This window comes from Platalea leucorodia (genome assembly GCF_965183815.1).
Source record: "Platalea leucorodia genome assembly, chromosome: 4".
Lineage (NCBI taxonomy): Eukaryota > Metazoa > Chordata > Aves > Pelecaniformes > Threskiornithidae > Platalea > Platalea leucorodia.
In genome coordinates, this window is record NC_138826.1 from 110,911,338 (window position 1) to 110,932,291 (window position 20,954).

The window sequence follows — 20,954 nt, forward strand, 5'->3', positions numbered from 1 at the left end:
CCCCAGTGGAAGTTAGGCTCTAAAAAGCTGCTACTTCTCAGCCTGCTCATCGGTGGGCTGAAAAGCCAGTGCGGCTTTATCCCTGCCTTGAGGAAAACCCACTGAGTGACAATTCTTCCAATGTATTGGCTCAGCAAAAAGCTACAAAAAAGGGGAAAACTTCACAATTATGGATGTGTTAATTGCTCTTCCTATAGCCACCACCTGCCAGCGCTGAGTTGTGGGCGGCTGGGAGGGATGAACATGATGTCCTGGTGCCTCCTGCTGCTGAAGCTGGAAATGCCACGCCATTTCTCTGCACCATTAGAGCGTGCCACATTGGGCCGATTATCACATTTATGATGGGATAATTTAATTGTGTTTAATTCATTAAAGCATGTAAATACATATAAATGCAGAAGAAGCATTTTTAAAATGCTAATCATATAAACTGTGCATGGTTGCAAGCATGTTCCTCAGCAGCGGGACATCCTCTTTACCTACTGTCACCATCGTCTCCCAACTGTACATGCTACCACGATTCTCGTAACACCCACGTTTTCCAGGCCAGAAGGCCCGTACCTTCCCCCTCATCGATTTTTCTCCCTGTTTCTTGCATGGAAAACAAATCTTTTTCGTTTGCTTACCTGTTTGGATTTAGGATTTTTTTTGGCCTTGGTAGTAGTCAGGGCTGTTGGTCTTTCTTTGCTTGGAGAAATTAAACAATATCTAGATTTATTTAAAGAAACCGGCATCTAAGGCATTCAGAGAAATCTGCAGTTTCAACCTGACTTTCTCTGGTCCGTGCTCATCCTTACTGACGGATCAGTTGGTGCCAACCTCCCCAGCCCCACACAATGGTTTCACCGCAGCCTCACTCCACATCACCTTTTCACATTTGCCTGCTTCCCATGGACAGCCCCTTGCCTTCAGAAGCTTCTTCCTGGCTTCCAGCTCACCAGACCTCTGGAGAAGCTGAAGAAACGCTCACTAGTATCAGGACCAGTGGGCAGGAGATGGAAGAGCTTCATCCCTTGTGGCAGTTCCCACTGAGACTGGCTTACAGCGGTGGTGAAACCTCAGCCTATTTTTTTTTGGACAGTGCCATAAATGTGACTAAGGGAGTCATGTGCTTCTGGAGAGCAAGCAGGAGACTCCCTTTGCTGTGCGCCCTCCATATTATGTGCTCCATCTTCTAAAGGGGATCCAGCTTGAAGAAGGCATCGCTGCAGAGCAGACGGTGCTGCGTGCTTCTGTGGCCGGACTCCGGGGCTGTTTGGTGGCACAGAGGTCCCTCTGCAGCTCATTCTGCCGTCCCTGGCTGCAGAACCCGACTTCCACGTAAAGAAGGGACAGCAGTGACCCTCGCCGGACCTTCCTGTGCTGAAGTCTACAGCCGAAAGGTATGTTTTGGACAAAGAGAGATTTGAAAATTCTGGTTTGGGAATAAAGGTGGAAGGGGAAGTTGTATCCTTCACTCTGAAACGGCACGACCACCCCCCCCCCCCTTTTCCCTTTGTTCCCCGTGGTTTGCAGCTAAAGAGAGAAAGCACATGAACACTTAATTTTGAAGTGGGAGGATGAAAGCTTCTTTCAATCCTACAAGCCAACGTGAACACGAAGAGCCAATGCTTCTGCTGACAGACCATAAACACTGAGCTGCCGCAGTGTGCGTGAAGCCCTTCACAACGCCTGTGCGAGGTCTCACCTCTCCAAAGGAGCCATCCAGGTGGAAACAGCATCAGGGGACAACCCTGCCCTCCTCGCATGGGGCACAGCCCCGTCCTCCAGCTCTGCAGGACCAGGGGGGCAGGAACACTGCCACGAAGGAATGAAACCAGGAGAGCAATTAAGACAGGTTTTACACAAGCACTTTTGGAACAAAACTGCATTTGGAGTGCAATTTTTCAGCCATTATACACTCAGCAACACAGGTTTCAAACATATTCACAGGATACAACAGAGACACAAGCTGACACAAGTGGTGGTTTTTCAGTTACGTGATCCAAATCTTGTTATCATGTTCTCTACTTTGGAAGGGAAAAGTCCTGTTTTTTTAAATAGTTATTCACTTGAGTCTTTGAAACCAAATATTTCAAGACCTGAAAAGCTTAATGACAACTTGAAAGCGAAATCACCCGCTTGCAATTTGTTGCCCAAAGTGGGAGAAAAATGACAAAAAAAGTGAAAAGCCAATGAATTTTAAAAAGCATGTCAATGCTAATCTTCTGCAGTAGAGAAAAAAAGAACATTCACCTGCCAGTCAAACTGCTCTTACCCAGTTCAAGCCAAACCGTGACCAAATTCCAGCCTTGGCAAAGGCTGCGTGAGAGATGGTGTCAGCGACAGTGCCTTGTGGGGAGCCCGGCTGCCCGACCCCGGCACCCACCTCCGCTCTCACCTCGCTCTTCTGCCTCCCTGTTCCCAAGCTGTCACAGCTGTGCCCTGCGCATTTTCACACCCGTTTCGCGAGGGGCCGGGCCGGGCAGCAAGCCTCGGGGCAGGCTGGAGCACGGGATTCAGGCACCGCTCTCCACTCAACACTACCGCACGCCGGCTGGGAGGGACTGGTGGGCTGGTGTTACTGAAACCACCGTCCTCTTTACAAACACAGTCAGAAATGGCGATGGTGCTGCTCATCTTGCATGTAACAGCCAGATCCTGCGGTAGAAATGTGCCTTTATAGGCTGCTCTGCCAGACTCCCCTGAGAAGCTGTGTCCCCGTGCAGGACAGAATGAAAGTCCCCGTGCCGAAGATCCTACGTATGAGAGGAGCAAGGATCTCACGCAGGAGATCAGTAGTTAAGACCCTTACCCAGGAGAAACACATGGGATGGAAAGAGAAACATACCCCCTCTGAACAGTACAAGCTATTTGGAAATGCTGTTTTAAACATGCAAGCTTCATGTTGCTAGGCGTGTGCAACCTGTTGTAAAGCACTCCATGCAAGAAGCTATTTGCAATTTGAATTTCACAAATGCCTACTAATTCCTAGCTCCCAGCGGTACGGTGAGATTCACATGGAGAAATAGCAGCAAGTGTTTTGTCATGTCAAAGGTCTTTGCTCATCATCATGGCAGGAGGCTGAGGTGCACTGAAGAAGCCTCCATCCTTCACACAATGAGTCTCTATAACCAAACACCGTCCGTACTCACCTCTTCCTCAGATGAGGTTTCTTCAGTAGAACCATGAGGTTCAGCTCTGATGATAAAATCAAAGTCCCTGAGCCTCAAAAATGAATCGAGACCATTGCTAAAGAGGTTTCCACCAAAGAGCAGCATGTTCGCTTATGAATTTTCTGCGTTAGCCACCCTGGATTGCTGCTGTATCCAATTTTAAGGATGCTTAAAGAAGAAGAGGGAAGCAGAGCATTTGTTAAAAAGCCCCCGTCCTACAGGAGCAGTAGCAGACGCTCATTGTGCCCCGTGCCAGCTACGCTACAAGCAGCGTTGGCTAAACTTGCCTGCTATGAGGCACTAGCTCAGCGGCTCTCAGCAAACCTGGGATCTCGTTGCCAGAACTCCTAAATTCACCGTAACGATGTTAAAAGCACTTACAACTTCTGCACCGACTGTGCCTTAGCCAAGTGAGCAGCCTGAGCCCCCTGGGCTCGGGATGCACCCGGCATCATACCAGCAATCCGGCAGCCAAGCTTTCCCAGGGATACTGCACTGGGAGAATCTGTCCTCAGAACAGGATTTATTAAAAGCAAGCTCACCTGATAGAGATAAAAAGGGAAAAAAAAAAAAAAGCTGAGCAAGGGTGAAAAAAGTCTTTTTCTCTCCAAAGGTTAACAAAATGCATTCAGGCCGTGGGGAAACACATGCCCCTGACTGAAGGAGCCATCCCCTGGGGGCAGCTGCTTTCGCAGGGTGCTGGTAGCCAGCAACATTTCACCCAGGCAGTGAAGCAGAGCTCAAACCACCCAGCAGCTCCACCCGTCACTGAAGTAATGCTCACACCCAGAAAGCCACAGGTACCTACTAAGCCTATAGGGCAGGATAAACACTTCCTTGCAAAAAAACAACAACAAAAAAAAAGCAAATTTATCAAAATTATTGTGGGATTTTTTTGTTGTTCTGAAAGTACTTGCAAAGCCTATTCAAATTTATCGAGTAGTTTTTTGCCCAGAAAACGTTTTCGGATCAGGCTCAAAAGACTGTCTAAGCACAAGCGAGTCTAAAACCATGAGGATGGGAACCAGTTGTTTGGATCTTGGTTCCTTCAGCCTGAGCTCCCAGCAGGGGTTGGTACCTCAGTGTCCCCAGGCTGATGTGATTTCAGTGGGTTTGGGCAGGCCCACAGCAGACATTTTTAGGCAGCTCCGAGAACGTACCTTGTGGACGCTTTAGTAAGTCCAGGGGTCACAGGTGGCTATACAAGAGCTAGATTTTGGACTTTTAAAGCCAAAAGAACGTCCGCATTTAAATCCTTGGAGGCATGTAGGAAAGGAATCACTGCCTGGTAGAAACATGAAAGTTAAAAGGAGGTAAGGACTCGTTATACAAGAGAAATGTTAATGGTTGGAAACTACTAGTGTCAAACAGAGCTTTAAGCTAAACAGAATTACCAGCTGGGGGTATCTGGTTCTGCAGTCATTTTCCAGCTCTAAAGGTCGGACTTCCATTTCCAGGTGGTAGCAACCACAATAGCATTTACTCAGCAACTTTAGGACTTTAAAAACCAATAACTTGCCTTCTTTTGAAGAATGAGGAAACGTTAAGAGTGACCTCAATTCAGACGAAGCTCCCGAGGGAGGGCGCAGCCGCCCAGGCCTGGCAGAGCCGGGCTCCTTGCCTGCAGGAGGTGGGCACTGGGTCTGATTCACTGGGAGCCGTGGCAGGAGGCCAGCAGCCTGGGCCACGTCGGAGGTGACGAGGGAGAGGTTAATTGGATCTTCCCTGAAACCCTGCAGCCTTGAGAGCCCAAACCCGCCACTGTACCGAGGGACGGGCAGGTAGAGTGACAGCAGCGGGACGCTCCCTGCCACGGGGGACAGAAGCTCCAGCTGCTGACCCAGCCTGGTGTCTAGGGAGGTTTGCTGCTCACCAGGCACTTGGATCCAGGGTGGCGTGGGGAGACGCAGTGGTGGACTGGGTTGGCAAGCTAAGGCAGCAGGGCAATCCAAGCAGGAGAGACCTTGAAAACAACAAACAGGCAGGAGGGCCCTCTCTAGATGTCCCTCTCTAGATGTCCCTCTGAAGCGCCCGCGCGCTACACATGCAGTATGGGGAACACGCAAGAGGAGTTAGAGGTCTGGGCGCGGTGGCACGGGTGGATCGCATTTGGATCACGAAGACATGGTGGGACAGCTCGCACAAGCCAAAGTGCTGCCATGGATGGGACCAGGATCTCCACGAAGGATGGGCTGGGAAGAGGAGGTGGGGAAGTCATCCTGGATGTGAGGGAGCAGCAGGGCAGCACGGAGCTCTGACTGGGGGTGGACAACGAGCCAGCTGAGAGCACGTGGGTCAGGATCAGTGGGTGACACTGCTGCAGGTGTCTGATACACTGTGTGATCAGGAAGAAAGACAACTGGAAGAAGCCTCATGTTTGCAGGCCCTGGTCCTCATGGAGGACTTAAACCACTCTGACACCTGCTGGAGGGACAACACTGAAAGGCAGAAGCAGTCCGGGAGGTCTCTGGAATGCTGATAACTTCCTGACACAGATATGGAGGAGCTGATGGGGGGGAGCGGAGCATCTGTCATACAAGGAGAAGCTGAGAGAGCTGGGGCTGTTCAGCCTTGAGAAGAGAAGGCTCAGGGGGATCTCATCAGTGCAGGCTGTGGAGTCTCCATCCTTGGAGATACTCAAAACCTGGCAACACAGCCCTAGGCAACCTGCTGTAGTTGCCCCTGCTTTGAGCAGTGGACTTGGACTAGATGATCTCCAGAGGTCCCTGCCAACCTCTGCACTTCTGTGAATTTTAAAAGGAAGTGAATTTTGAGGACACAGAAATAGCAATGTCCTTTTTCGTGTCCTCACAGTGGAACCTACCTCTACCAGTACAGTATCAAACAACAAACATACCTGGGAGTCTTGTGAGATGAAGTTATAATAAAAACCACACTAGTGTAACACAAAACATTTGTGAAGACTTTAATTGGGACATTTACTGGAAGACTCAGATGAGGACAACGTGGAGCATTAACTCCTTAGTAATTAATTCCACATTTTGCAAAGACAAAAGTTTAAGGAAAGATAAGGAAAACATTAGGAAAACCACATAAAAGTCATGACCAGGACCCATAGCCCAACTAACCTAACATAAATCAGGAGTTGACGTGAAGCATGAATAGTCTTTACAGTTAACCTGCTCACAGATAGACACTCTGAAGACAGACTTTTAAATTGAATTGATTTTGGCACCAGTGAAAAAGGATGGCTTTTTCCCCCCTCTCAAGCAGATCTACTGTAATGTCAAATAAATACGTAAGATTTTAACAGCCTGGGTTTTTTCCATAGGGTTCCCTGAACTGTGCATTTAACTTTGCCAGACTAGCAGGTAGACACTGAAGAGTGTCTTCTCCCCCTTTCACTTCCACACTTTAAAGAAAAGAGACTACCTTTTACTTTTCTTACCAGAAGAAATAAAAGGAATTCTTAGAAGATACTAAGCCAACAGAAAAGCATGTACTTGTAATCCAAGCCTTCAGATCTCCTGAAAAGATCTGTTCACGGTACAGCTTTCCTACTGCCCAAATTGGATGCAAATGTCAAAATTCTGCACCCATCTGGACAGTCCTGCTCCTGCACAGCTGTACTTCAGGAACAGTTACCTTCTACGACCATGTTGAAAGACAGGCATTCATTTTTGTTGACTTGCTGTAATAAAGTTTTATTATAAGCTTAAGGTGTCCTCACTATGCACCGAATCCTTATGAACGTAGTAATTTGGACAGGGATATTCAGTTCTTCCTAATACCACTCCATTTTGACACATGGCAAGATCCAGTTATTATCAGGTCTATGTTGTTAGCTACATAATAAGGAAATGCATATCAGTTTGCATTTTTCTGAAGCACAACAATGCATTCTCTTCTCCAGGAGACAAACCAAACAGCCTCTGCCCTCAGCAGCTAACAAGAAATTAGTCAGCTGTGTGAAAAAATTTAACAATCAAGACTGTTTTAAAGCCCCTAGATTTCTAATTCTGAATTACATAAAAATCTGAAACCACTACTTAATACAGCTTAAGAATCCAAAGCATTTCTTATAAAACTATATGAAATGAAAAATAAGTATCTGTTGCTTTGAGTTCATTCAAAATGCTGAACTTAAATATCATTCATTCCTTCTCCAGAGTTCAAAGCATACATTTACTGTAAAACAACATATGTACTTTACCTGGGGACAGGTATCTTCAAGTAAGAAAAAAACCCAACTATTTCATGCATAAAAGATAGATCTATGATTTCAGACATGATCTTTATATTAAAATTCTTGCATGTGTAACTACTATGACAGAACAACTTTAAGACATCCCTTGATACACATTAACATAAATATCACCATTCAGTCCAGTCAAATTGTACCAAGCTGGCTTTAGTTTTAAACCTGTTCAGTGTTAACAGTCAAGAGCTGGGACTCGATGGTCAACTGACCTTTAGAACATACAGATCAACAAAAAATACATTTGTTATTGTTTTTATTATTCTCAGGCAGCAAATTCTCCAAAGTCCTTCAATAAACAAACCCAGGTGTTACGTTGCTGGTTCTATCTTGTCAATCTCTTCCTTCTTTGGACCCTCCTCTCGGTTTTTGCCCTGTTGCATGGTATACACCGATGGGCCTATCCTTAGGATCTTCCCACTGCCCAAGCACTCGTCACCCTTGTAGAACACAGCAAACTAGGAGACACACAAAGGGAGAGTCTTTTCAGCAGCTGCAAACAGCATGATGAGCAACTGCAGGCTGTGCAAGACCTGCTGGACAGTGAGCGTATTCATACGTATTTCAGGCTCTTCCATAATTTCCTAATGCTGGTTAGAAAACGTGGAAAGTAATACTGAAATTTTTAAAACGGTAGTTACACCTTTTGCTAAAATTAAATATTTTTTTTTCAGATGTGTTCTGTCTTTCTGAGGCATAAATGAATAAGGTGCTTTTTTTGCAGTGCACTGCATAAATTGAAAATAAAAAGACTAAAGTATAATAAGCAAATGTATAAGTAAAAGCTATTATGGAAAACAGAGAAAAACTGTGAAAGTGTGTTCCTTGTTTCCTAATAATAGTTAAACTCTGAAAAGTTTAAACCTTAATACTTTTTACAATTTAGCATTTTATTAATGAATTACTTGTGTTTGCCAGACAGGATCACACTTACGTTTTCTTTATTGCTCCTTTAGACTGGGAGCTGAATGGCAACAATATTTGTTTTAATGCTAGAGTTTTTGCCAGTATTTCTGATTTTGCAAGTTGTTTCCACTGGCAGAACCAGATGGTTTCAACGACTTTTCTCAAGCAATCTGGCTCATTTGAGTCCTGTTCATAGAATCACAGAATACCAGGTTGGAAGGGACCTCAAGGATCATCTGGTCCAACGCTTGAAAGTAATATAATAATATAATACTGTAAATATAATAATAAATATTCATTTATATTTGTTCTGACTAATTCTTAAAAAAAAAGAATAAAAAAACCACAAAGGATTTGTTGGCTCACGTGGATGTAAATATAAACATGTTGGTGGAAATTCCATCATGAACTTTTACAAGATTACCTCAAAACTCTTCAGTTACTGAGGTGGAATGGATTGTGCTGGAAAGCTTCCCTTCCCATAGGGGACAACATACATAACATCATCTGCATCTTCACTGGAGCTGCCCCAGACAACTGTGCCCAGGCTACAGTGGCACTTCTCAAAATAGGAAGGGGACCCAGGACTACTGGAGCAGATCATCTGGAAGGAAGCAACCGGGGCTCCCTGATGTGCACAGCAGGTTCTGGCAGGAGAGGAGGAGCACAGACCTCCTGGCCTTGTCTCATTACCTCGCAGTACAGAGCCCGGTTACAGGCTCAGCAGCTCCTGGCAGCCAGGGGCTTCTCATGCCTATCATCAGCTCTGGCTGGAGTCAGCTCAGATCACTTCTCTTAAGTGTATCCCTCTCTCCATTACAAATAGTTCTCAGCCAATTTCCCTCCTGCTGTGTCCCACGGGCCCCCAAGTTTTGGGGAAGCAGAGGGAGGGTAGAACGTATGCTGGGAGAGGGCATGAAAAACATGTTTGAGAAACACTGGTTTACGATGTGATGGAGTATCTTTATATTAGCAGTGTTAAAAGGCATCACTACTCAGTACCTCTTCTCAGTACTGTTCCGGGACAATGAAATTCACTGGACACAGATCCTCACTAAACACATCTGAACACTAAAACCATGTTAAGCAGCCAATTACCAAACTACTGCCTTTTTAAATCTATTTCTTGAAGACAACAATGGATTCCATTTCTGCATATATAATTGATTACCAGAGGTGTTTTCATGTATTTCTAAAATTTGTAAGCCAGTTTCTCAGACTATATGGATAACAACAGACCATTTAAAACTAGAAACAATCTCCTTCAAAACAGTTGATGAATAGTCAAAATAGAGCTAACTGCTCTCACATGCAAATAAATTAACTATTTTGCTCCAGCTAATGAAAACACTACCTCTGTTCTATTAGCCAGATAAGCCAAAACACAAAAAAGGAAAGAAAAATCACTTCTACTTACTTACCTGCCCAGGTGTGATAGCTCTTGCTGGCTTCACTAGCGTCACCCACACACTCCCATCTTGGTTTAGAGTCAACACACAAGGCACTAGAGCAGAAAATAGCCAAACACCTGCCAGTTAATCCTTACGTTCACATTAAAAAAGGAAAACCTTCATCACTAGGTTAAACAGATGTAAGTCAAGATGCTAATAGACAGAACTGTTTTATAAAGACACTACAGAAACAGAAAGGCAAGCCAAAACACTTCAACTATTTCTGCAAAACTACACTGAACACACTACCACAGTTTCACAAACTGAGTAAAACAAAAAATAAAACAAGGTTTGATTACCCAGTGCCATCTGGTGCCGAAACCTGAAATGACATTCCATCATTTTATCTCTAACGAGCTCTGCAGGAGGCTCCTCTGCTATCCAGTGCACTCTGTTTGTCCGCAATAGGTCTCTGTACAGAGCAGGGTGATCTGTTGATGGTGCCTTAAAACACAACGTTTATTTAATACTGATGTTTTTGCCAGAGAGCGTATAACTTGTAAAGTAAAGCATGAAATATAGAAGAAGCATCAAGCCATATCAAAATGAAGGCAAAATGAGTAAGAAAGCAAGCATTTATTAGTACTGAATCAGCTTCCAGGTGGAAGCCTTTAATGAAAAAAATAGGCTAAAGCAAGCCTGAGTTATTTGTCAGTCTTCTACACCTCAGAGTCATGTCACTTCTTGTGTTCTTTTTCCTCCAGTCACATTTCTGCCTTCTTCAGGCTGAGTTCAGATATCTACTGACCTCCTTATCCTACCTCAACAGGATGCTACCTCCCTCTTCTCCAATCTCTCAACTCAACACCTCCCCAACAAAGGCGTTGCACACACACAACCGTACTGCAGGGCATAAAAAAAATTTCTTAGTCGTCCCGCCTGTTTCCTCTCAGCTCTCATTTGATTATGAATTTTTCCCCCCAGGCACATCAAAAACTAGCAGAACAGAACACCTCATTATAATCACATCAGTATCAAATAAGAATAACAACTGCACGAACAGCAAGAAACATTAACAATGCTAGCAAGCTGCAGAGCTCCCAGTCACCTCATACAATTAGTCACTAACACACCAATTAGTTGCAGTATGATATATATGTTCTGCCTGAGTTTTCAAAATGATAAAACTGTATTACTGGCTACTACTTCCTTTACTAGAAAAAGAAAGTAGCAATACATAGTAAACCAAGATAATACACATTTTATATACTGTGTCATAATAACTACAATAAAAAACTCATGCTTTAGAGTAGAAAATGAGAGCTCAGTAGATTGGCTAATTCTTTTCAGTATTTGCCCTTTGTTCGGAAAAGTTCTATGCCAAAATGTAAAACAATCTTCTACTCAAGAAAAGCCAGTTTGGACAAGATGGTTCAAATCTGCTGATGCTGCACTAGTTGGTTCTTGTTTCCCACAAGAGGAAAGCCAAGAATTCTGCCCGGGTTAGAATCACATTCATACAGCAGGAGTCGCAAAATGCCTGCATTAGTCATTTGCAATATCAGTGTTAATTAACTCACCACAAAGACATCTCCAGTGCTGACATCTTTGTCTACAACGAACCAAGCATCCTTCAGGCCTGCTAGTCGAGCCCTCTGGCCTATTGTGTAGAGGAACCAACCTAAAGAATACAAAAATGTAATGCTGCTAGCACCTTTTAATCTTTTACTTTCAGAAAAATATGTTAAGATTATTTCCCCAAAACTTTACCCTTAACCAAAGAATAACAAACCAAGTTGTCTTAGAGGACTGTGCCAATTACAAAGTAAACTAACATCTACTAAAGTTTTCATCTGTACCTGAAGCACATGATTTCAAAAACTAATCTGTTTCAATTGTGGTATTCTTAGGGTTTATAAAAGACAAACATTTCTTTATTTCAGCTTCAATTTGTGGTTTTGCTACCACTCAGTCTTACCAGTTTCCCTTACTTTTATGTACTAGTAGGACATCCTAGGTCCATAAATTACTTGGGAGAGGAACTCAGTTCTGGCAGCTAGAACTGCAGAGAGCAAAGGAAAGACACACAGAAGGAAGGGAACAGGTAAGCTGTCCGTGTTTGGTGATGTCCTGCTGTGCATCACTGAGGTGAATGGTGTATTTTTTTCTGTAAAGTTTAGGTACTAAAGAACTTTTCATTTTGAAAGAATTAAATGAACAATGGTCTCCCAGTATTAAATTAACAACCAGTTACTATCAACAGAGTAACCCTAGTAATTATCATTTACTTTCTTGCAACGTGAAGCAAATAATCAAGAATCAGTTGTAGTTCAAGGCTCTACTATTGTATAAAGCAAGTTTTCCAGAATTATTAGAGTTATCAAACTGGGAAAAACCTGCAGACTGGTTTGGAATTTCACAATTTGTCCCTCCAAATATAAGCAGCATTCTTCCATTTATCTAAAAACAGTTATTAAGGTGGGTTATCCAATTACCTTTGTGTGTTCCCATCACCTTCTTATCTTCAATGGAAACAAAGTTACCTGGTTGAGGTTCTAAATACTACCAAACAGGAAGAGATTGTTTAAGTCACAAGATGGCCCCAAAAAACCTCACAGTATACTTCAGGTTCTGTCACTACGTTTTTTCAAAGTTGGAAAATAACTTTTCAAGAAGCAAATTCTGCCCAAGCAGCTTACCGTCTCTTCCCTGGTGCTGCTTTAGAGAGAAAAGTAGGAAGGGCAGTCCCTACCAGTAGCAATTCTGGGCTTCACTTACGCCAGGGGACGGCGGGGTTCAGCTATTTCCCCCTCTCACATCCCAACCACTTGTCAGAGCCTGGCAGGGGCAGGAGTGCAAGTTCCCGCAGTCCTTTTGCTACAGAAAGTGACTGACTGTTTGCTGGTGGAGGGGCAAGATACCTCCTACAGGCCGTTGGCACTAGCTTCTGGGTAGGCTTGGGACTGCAAAGGGAGACGGGACATTGCTACTTAGTGTGGGCCACAAGCTGTTGGAGACTTTTCTGTACACAGTGTTATAAATCGCTACTGAAAACCAGAACAGAACATAAAGATTGTCATAGATTTAATGTTGCTCACCTCGAGAAGGAAATTTTCGAAGTTTCGTTCACCAATGAAACAGACTCCCATACTCTGAAAAAGAAGCATGGTATTGAATCCACAAAAGCTGAGAAAAACATTTCAAATAATGTCTATTAATAATCTCTTCAAGATGGATTTCCTTCCCCTTCTTCCCTTTCCTTCCCAAACTTTCCTTCCCTTTCCTTCCCAAACTATGCTAGGCATCTCATAAAATAAACAAAACAACATTTGCTCCAACACAGGTAAACTAATTCTATACAGTATCAGTGAGAGCCGTAAGCACAGAAAAGAGAGAAATAACAGCAAATAGAACACATGTTCAATAAATAAATACATTAGCCTTGGTGACTTTATTGTACGTATATTAAAAACAGAAGTCTCTTTCAGACTAAAGTACAGAAGTAGCACAAATTATACAGTAATGGTACATCTCTTGAAAAAAACTTTCAAAAACAAACAGGCTTTCCTTTTCCTTTCAGTTACTGCCTACATTCTTCAAACACTCATTTACAGTGAACGAATATAAACATTAAAAGCGATCGAGACAGAATCAGCAATACAACTGCTGCCTCCATTACATTTTTTTAGGATCAACTCATGAAGTGTCAGTTCTCAGAGAAAGAGATTTTTTTTAAAAAAAAGAGTAACTGTGGAAAAACAGTATGATCCAATTTCTATAAAGACATATTAAAAATAATTATAGCGAGGAAGCCTTTAAAAGCTATGGAAAATAAAGACCAAAGGCTTCTCACCTGCTGTGATAGAGAATGCTTTCCTTAAGGCTCACAGCATCCTAACACATTCACCTTCACCTTAGTTCTTCTGAGATACAACGGTAGACACATTATCTGCAAGCTAAAATACACAACTAACCACAAGCTCATAAAAGTACTTTCAAGCAAGTAGACAGTTATAAAACTGCTTCCCAACCTATCCTATTATGGCGCTCGGAAACAGATGAGTTGTCACAGATTAAAGTTCAAAGAGTTCAGGAAAGTCTATTTTAGAGAGAAATACAAATCAAAGGAGTTTAAGTGTTACCATGCCTCTTTTTTCTTTAGCACATGATGAAGGCCATGTTCCGCTGCTATCTTCTTTACAAAATTTTTTGTTAAATCCCCTAAAGGGAAAATGGTTTTCCTCAAAGCATCCTGCGAGATCTGACTTAGAAAGAAGGTCTGGTCCTTAAAGAGGTCAGCCCCTTGAAGGAGTTTCACAGCTGCAAAGTGCAGAACACACAAAGCATCTCAACATAACCCCCTTTAATAGTTCAACTTCCTTTAGTGTTTTGTTTGACAAGCAACATTTTAGTTTTATTATTTCCAAATACATGTTAAAGACAGTATTTTACAGGTTTTTCAAAATCTAATTGAAAATGTTTGGGTATTCTCTCACCACTAAAAAGATCTAGAAAGATTCTGATTTTGTACAGTACAGAATCTTACGAAGTCTTACACTGCCTCATCTATTACAATACTGCGTGTGTCATTGGCAACAACATCAACATGAAAATTGAAAACAACTTTTCACATTTCATGTGAAAGAGAGAATGAAGATTCAAATATCCTAGAGTGTACTGTTCTTCAAAAAGACATTCAATTTTGCCCTGAAACGACACTGCTATAAATCAATGATTTGAACGATCAGCAGTTATTCCCAATGCTCAGAAAGAAGAGTTTGACTTTTTTCTTTAAAATAGATGAAGTCTTCTGATTGCCCCAATGAAATAAAATTGGTATAGTTTTTCAGTCATGTTCTGTCCACTCTCTTTAAGAGGTAATAGCTCTGCTGTTGTACAAACTCTACTTACTGTTTCTTGACTCAAACCAATGCTACCTACAGGCCAATAGTTCAGTCACAACTAATAATACAGAATCTCAGTAACAGGGCAAGAAGCCTGTTTAGAACATCACAAAATACTACAGCTGTGAATCACAGTTTGTCACAAGTATAGACTATTAGTTCTGCTGGGGCCACTTTAAGTTTCCAGGAATAAAATTAAATCAAAGAAACAAATAAACCCCTTTAAGTCCAGAACAAACAAATGAAAGCAGGGAAGTTGTAACACAAAAGTAACACCATGGCAGCCTTGCACAGTGGGAGTTTGAAAGTTTCTTTCTCTGGGTATAGCATGCTTCTCATTATACATCAGAGCTTCATCTGAGTTACTTTACTGCATTATGGCCCACTGCAGAGCTATTTGGGAAATCTCTACATCGCCATCAAAGCCGTGATTGTGCCATGCAGAGACATACCCAAAACAGCATTCATCATCAAGCTGGCTTCGGTACTGATAACAAGAGAACAACTCTGGTGCTGAGATCAACCTCTGATTATGTACAGCCACAGACTACTAAAGTGAAGAGCAAAACCTGCACTGCTGCTACTAGTACCTCTGCTGACCTGAGAATCGTAGCCTTAAAAATGTCTGCACATGCTGCACTTGCACTTTTCAATTGCAGTGCAGGCAGAACCTTGATCTACCTGGGAAAACCAGGCTTCTATAGGAGAACAGAGAAATATGGCAGAACAGTTGAATTACTGAATGAGAACCTGATTTTTTCCAGTAAAATAATATACAGTCCAATTACTGTATAGAAGTATGTTATTAATGTTTCAAAGCCTTAATTCTAAAATTCCACTTAAGCATATCCCCACGATGAATTCTATCTATACTATATACTCAATAGCCAAAGAATGCATTTCCTAAAATAGAAGAAACATTAAAAAAGAAAATTTTATTTAAGTCAATCTTGATAAAGATTTCCTGAAATACTTCTCCAGGGCACAGAAGACAGCCCTGTCTCCTTAATCCACATTACAGCTCCTCCAGAATGTTGATTACTACTGAAATGCTTATTCTTACCTCTGCACCTGGATTAGAACTCTTAAGATAGACAATGTAATACTTGACTAGTCAGGGCAATTTTCAGTAATGAAAATCCCCTGTTTTGCACAATCAAACTTCTACAAAGGCTGGGGTTTAAATGGTAATCATTGTGTGTAACGTAACAAACCTCCCTGATTCTGTGATACCAAATATAGTTTAAATTTGTCTTTCATATCTAGGATGAAATATGAAATGAAGAAACCACTTACTATTTCTAACTTCAAAACGGTTTCTGAAAAGCCTTTGTGGTCTTTTAATATGTTTCTGTTGAAACACTTCCTCATCCTCTAGTGAGGTCCTAGCATAATGCCCAGTAGCAATTGCATCTGCTCCTACCAAGAAAAAAAACAAAAAAACAAAAAAAAACCAAAACAAAAAAACCAAAACACAAGGGCACATACTTGAAATTCACAGTTTAAAACAGGATTATAAACATCCAGTAAGAAAAGCAGAAAGCAATAAAAGAAGAAAACCTACAGAGAAGTCTTATACTGACAATAATTGTACTCCTGCTATTTAAATAATGTAAACTATTAATCAGCATGCCAGCACTTGTGTTTTTGTACCACCTAAGAATGTAAAACTTAATGGTCAGGTCAATGTATGTCCCTGAATTAAATCTGTTCCTACATGTGAGCAACCTCATCCAGTGGAAGATGTCCCTGCCCACAGCAGGGGCATTGGACTAGATGACCTTTAAAGGTCCTTTCCAGCCTGAACCATTCTATAATTCTCTACGTAAAAGTAGACATAAAACCAAATACTTTGCAAATACTGCAATACTGCCACAGAGATACGTGAATTAGGCATGCATATGAACTCATGTTTTTCCCCACCTTTTCAAGAGTTTGCATCCTTTAAGCATTTCCACGGCACACACTCTGTACTGACACACTTGAAAATGCCTTACCAAGGTTATCCATAGCATAATGAAGAAAGTAGTTGAATTTGATGTGCTTGTTACACACAATATCGGGATTAGGAGTCCTTCCCAATTCATACTCTTTTAAGAGGTCACTGTAAAATAAAGATTGAAATGTATATCAGCATTATTAACACTGCATAATACTATCTGAGACTGAACGATCTGTTTAAACATCAGAACTTGAGACCCAGTCATACTAAACATTTTATGTAAGAAATAAAATACCCATTAGATTTTAACCTGTAAAGAACAATGCTTGGAAGATTTTCTCCCAAGTGCCCTGAGGACATGGTCAAATGATCACTCGCAATCTTCTAACCGTGTTTTCTTAAATTAATACTCCCTCAGGGGGGACATGGCCGCCCACTGTGCACATCCTACTCATCTGTTAAGAAACACTTACTTTCAGAATTAAACAACCTTGTTTAATTTTTCAAAGTGACGGTGCAGTGGAGTACACACCAGGAATTACTGTGTCTCAGCTGAATGGACAATAACTTAATCTGCAACAAAGCCACCCTAAGCAGTCATGGGGCTTAATTTTATAGAGATTTTTTCCTGTCTTTTTTTTTTTTTTTCCCTTCCAGAAATTCAAGTAGTTTCTCAAAGTCACATTGTAGTTTTACACTGTCATGTAATTAAGGTGCTTAGCGTTATTTGCTTGAAAATAGTGAAATAATAACTAATAAAATTAAACCAGCGTACAGTGATGCACTGAGATATCAAAAGGCCTGATCACTGCATTATTGTGCTTGTCCTCAACAGTCACAGAAATCAAGAGGAACTGAGGGCACAGACTGGATGCAAAGGAACACCAGCAACCCTAGTATTTGGTTTTACTTTTCACCATCTGCAACAGAATCAATTGCTTCTTCCTTACCGCATTATACACTACATTCATAAATAGAAAATAAAGCAACATATCTTTTATTTTGTCTAACTCCTTTTTAACAGTTCTGAATTCAACAAGTCATACTAATAACTAAATCACCTGGGTCTACCCAGAGCTGCCTCAGCACTGTACTCTTACGATAACACAATACTCCTTCGTAAATGCTGCAAGCTTTAGGGAAGACCCAGCATAAAGCCAGGTTTGCATCAGTTCAGAACTTCAAGTAAAGTACAGAACCGGAGAAAAGGCAATGAAGGGTGCCTACTGCACCTCTCTCTGACGCAAAGATCTGAAACAGACTTTGCACAAACCATGGGAAAGACAAGACCTGAAATAGTTCTCTTGATAAAAGTTGTTTTTTGATGAATAACCCTTTAAAGGAAGATCTGGAGGAGGAATAAATTCAAGGTCATTGATGACAGTAAAGAAAAAGGGATTCTGAAACAAATCAGGACACTTGCAACAGATTGTTTGGGAACACTGTACTAATATGTGACGAGAAGAAAAAGAAAAGCTGATCTGCTATGATCTTTGATTCACTGTCATTTACAGACACGCCACACCCTTCAAGAGCTTTGATAGCATTTATTCATTCTCTTACACCAGGAGGGAAAAATGGAGTGAACTTTCCCAGAACAGGGCCGTTTTCTTCACTGACTGTACAAAAGTTTAGTGCTCAACTTTGATGCCATTTCAGCATGAAGTAGAAGTAGCATGAGTAGGTTATTCCTGTTTCTTCTAAGACAAGGTAACAACAGCACTACTTAAAAGGGGGATGATGAAGGTCAGGGAACAACTTTTATGTACTTATGTTGAATGCATAAAAGATAAATTATGTTGTTGTACCAATACTTCCCTTCTTCTCCTGCCTCTCAAGAAAATCTCTCATCTTTTCCTATGTAGAACTTTCTTCCCTTAAAGCAGAACAAATTCACAGAAAATCTGAACACTCTCTTTAGAGAACAGTTTCAAATTTGCTATAGGTTTAAAGAAGCACGGTTAGTTCATGCTCACTTTGTGGTAAACTGGATTCAGTCTATATTAATGTAAAATGCACTGCATAAACTACACGCACTGACAAGAATAGCACCCCGTTAACTTTTTTCTCGAGTTGCAATAAGGTTGGGCCAGTACGCAGGAAGCAGAAGAAATGAGCCGCAACAAAGCAATTGCTACACACTCATCATAACTAGGGAGAAATCTATTAATTTCAGAAATAACAAATGTATTAAAACGAACATATAAATTCTGATCTTAAACATGAATGAGAGAAAAAAAATAATTCCTCTGGTATTTAACAGGGGTCAGTAGTTTCTCTTAGCACTGACAATACTGCAATGAATTGCCATTGCCCGTTACCTGTCCATCCTTACTTTTCACAACAATGTGGTACTACGCTAAGATATTAAAAGACCATCTATTTTAAACATGTTTCTACCTGAATACTTCATTCCAGTATTCTTTCACGTAGGAAACCTGGTGAAAAGGAATATCAAGCTTCTGACAAACCCGGTACGCATCTTCGCAATCTCTGTCAATGGAGCAAGCTCCTTGTTCATCCAGAGGGTCCCAGTTCTTCATAAAGACGCCTGTCACCTGGTAGCCTACGAAACGAAGGTAAGAATAAACTTATAAAGGGAAGTTCTTACAGCCTGGACCCAAAACCTGTCTTTTTCAAGACGTGGTTGAGTAATTGCTTGCTTCAGAAGACGCGAGTAAGCAAACGCCCTGCTAAGGTTTACGGTACAGCTGTTGCACGGCTGATATTTTTTCTATAGCCAGCAGCGAACATAAAAACAAGCGCTTCTGGCAACCTCAGGCAACGGTGGTTCGTAACCCCGCGCTTCTCCCACCCCGTCCCGCCGCGCCCTGCCCGAGGCGGGGCGGTCCCACCCGCCGGAGGAGGCGGCTGAGCGCGGGGAGGCGCCGGCGGCACTCGGCCGGGCAGGGGGGCCGGGAGGGGAGGGAGGGCAGTGCCCGGCCCCGCCGCCCTCACGCACCCCGGCGGCGCAGCAGCAGGGCGGCCACGGCGCTGTCCACCCCGCCGGAGACGGCGCAGGCCACGCGGCGCCCCGCCGCCCCCGCCAGCATCGCCCCGCACCGGCCGCGACGCCGCTTCCGGCCGCCCGCCCCGCCCTTCCGGCGGCCGCGGGCCGGCGCCCAGCGGCGCTCGGGGGAAACGCGCCGCCCCTCGGGGGTTCCGCGGCCGAGCAGGGCCACTCTCTTCTGCATCAGCGCCGCTTGCGTTTACCGCCTGCTCAGGCGCGCACCGGGGAGCGCCCTCGGTGTTTCTCCCCCCTGCGCTGCTTAATGCAGTGCCCTGCAGCCGGCCTGCACCTCTCCCAGCAGGGAAGCGGGGTCCCCGAGTGGGGACAGCCAGCAGAGCCTCCTGGCCCCCAGCCCGCCCCGCTCCAGCGCCATCAAACCCATGCTCCGAGGAAGAGCCCTGCAGCTGTCCACAAGCAACAGCTCAGCAAATTGAACTGGACAAAGGAAGATCCAGAAGAAAACCTTACGGTCTCCACTGGATTGCTCCATGCTCATTAGCACTTAATAAACCAAAGTTATTGCACCTGGCTCCAGCTGCTGCTACAGAGCACTGCGGGCTCCCTAACCTGCGTTAGACACCCTGTGCTAACCACGCTTCAAGCGGGCCTCCATGCCCGAGCAACTATTTGTACCTTGGGAGGCTGCAATTTGGCTCTCGGTTGAAGACACATCCAGCTGTCAAGTCAGTGTCTGAAGCCCAGTGAAGAGTTAGGCTGCTCCATACCGGTGGTGAACCCCAAAAGTATTCAGCTGCCCAGGTGCCTGCTTTAGGCACACACTTCGACTGGCCCATGACTCCCACTTGTTCACAAGTTGCCTTGGTCATGCTCAAAACCAGGAAAGCATACACTGACAACGGGCACAGAATGCTTGGCCCTCCTGCAAGTCCTTGAAGCATAGGGAATAAACCCATTTACCTCTTTTTTAAAAGAAATCACAAATACATCACTCATAAGAAAAAGTTGATTTTTTTTTTCTTTTTTTTTTTTTTTAAATAACTCCATTTCAATTTAGAAATAGGCAACCAAACTCATTTCTCCCCCCATTTAAAGACTAGTTGAGGACCTGGTTTGAGTATTGCTTTTAACTGCACAGCACTGGCTCAAAGTTTTAGTAAATGCTTCGGTTGAAGCAGCTGTCTTGCTTTTCACAGAAGAAAAAAGCAGGAACAAGCAAAGAAAGCATAAATATTCCACGTTTCTATGGTTCACATTTGGCAGGAGCAGGTAGCATGGTTATTTCCTGACTCAGAAGAGCCTTCACAACCTGGCCAAAGGCCTTAATTCAGAACAGAGTCTGAGACCGCAGTCACCACAGAAAAGGCAGCTGTGCTGAGAAGTAGGCAAGTGCCTTCAGATAAAGCCAAGGCAGCAGCCTTGTTCAGCATCAGTGTTTGACAAGCTCACCTGAACCCTTCTACCTATTT

General features: G+C 43.0%; 1 protein-coding gene across 2 annotated transcripts; it reads right to left on the reverse strand.

The window, feature by feature from the left end:
* Window positions 1-6,094: 6,094 nt before the first annotated feature.
* On the reverse strand, window positions 6,095-19,571 carry TRMU (tRNA mitochondrial 2-thiouridylase). 2 transcript variants are annotated; one of them, XM_082310043.1, is made up of 11 exons: window positions 19,480-19,571; window positions 18,918-19,083; window positions 16,573-16,679; window positions 15,872-15,994; window positions 13,819-13,991; window positions 12,770-12,823; window positions 12,167-12,233; window positions 11,252-11,352; window positions 10,031-10,175; window positions 9,702-9,784; window positions 6,095-7,832 (listed from the first exon to the last, which is right to left on the reverse strand). In XM_082310043.1, the coding sequence occupies exons 1-11, from the start codon at window positions 19,568-19,570 to the stop codon at window positions 7,686-7,688; spliced, it is 1,257 nt and encodes a 418-aa protein (XP_082166169.1). In that variant the 5' UTR covers window position 19,571; the 3' UTR covers window positions 6,095-7,685. The 2 variants fall into 2 exon arrangements, with proteins under 2 accessions (XP_082166169.1, XP_082166170.1); XM_082310044.1 differs by lacking the exon at window positions 6,095-7,832 and adding an exon at window positions 8,328-8,527.
* Window positions 19,572-20,954: the final 1,383 nt, after the last annotated feature.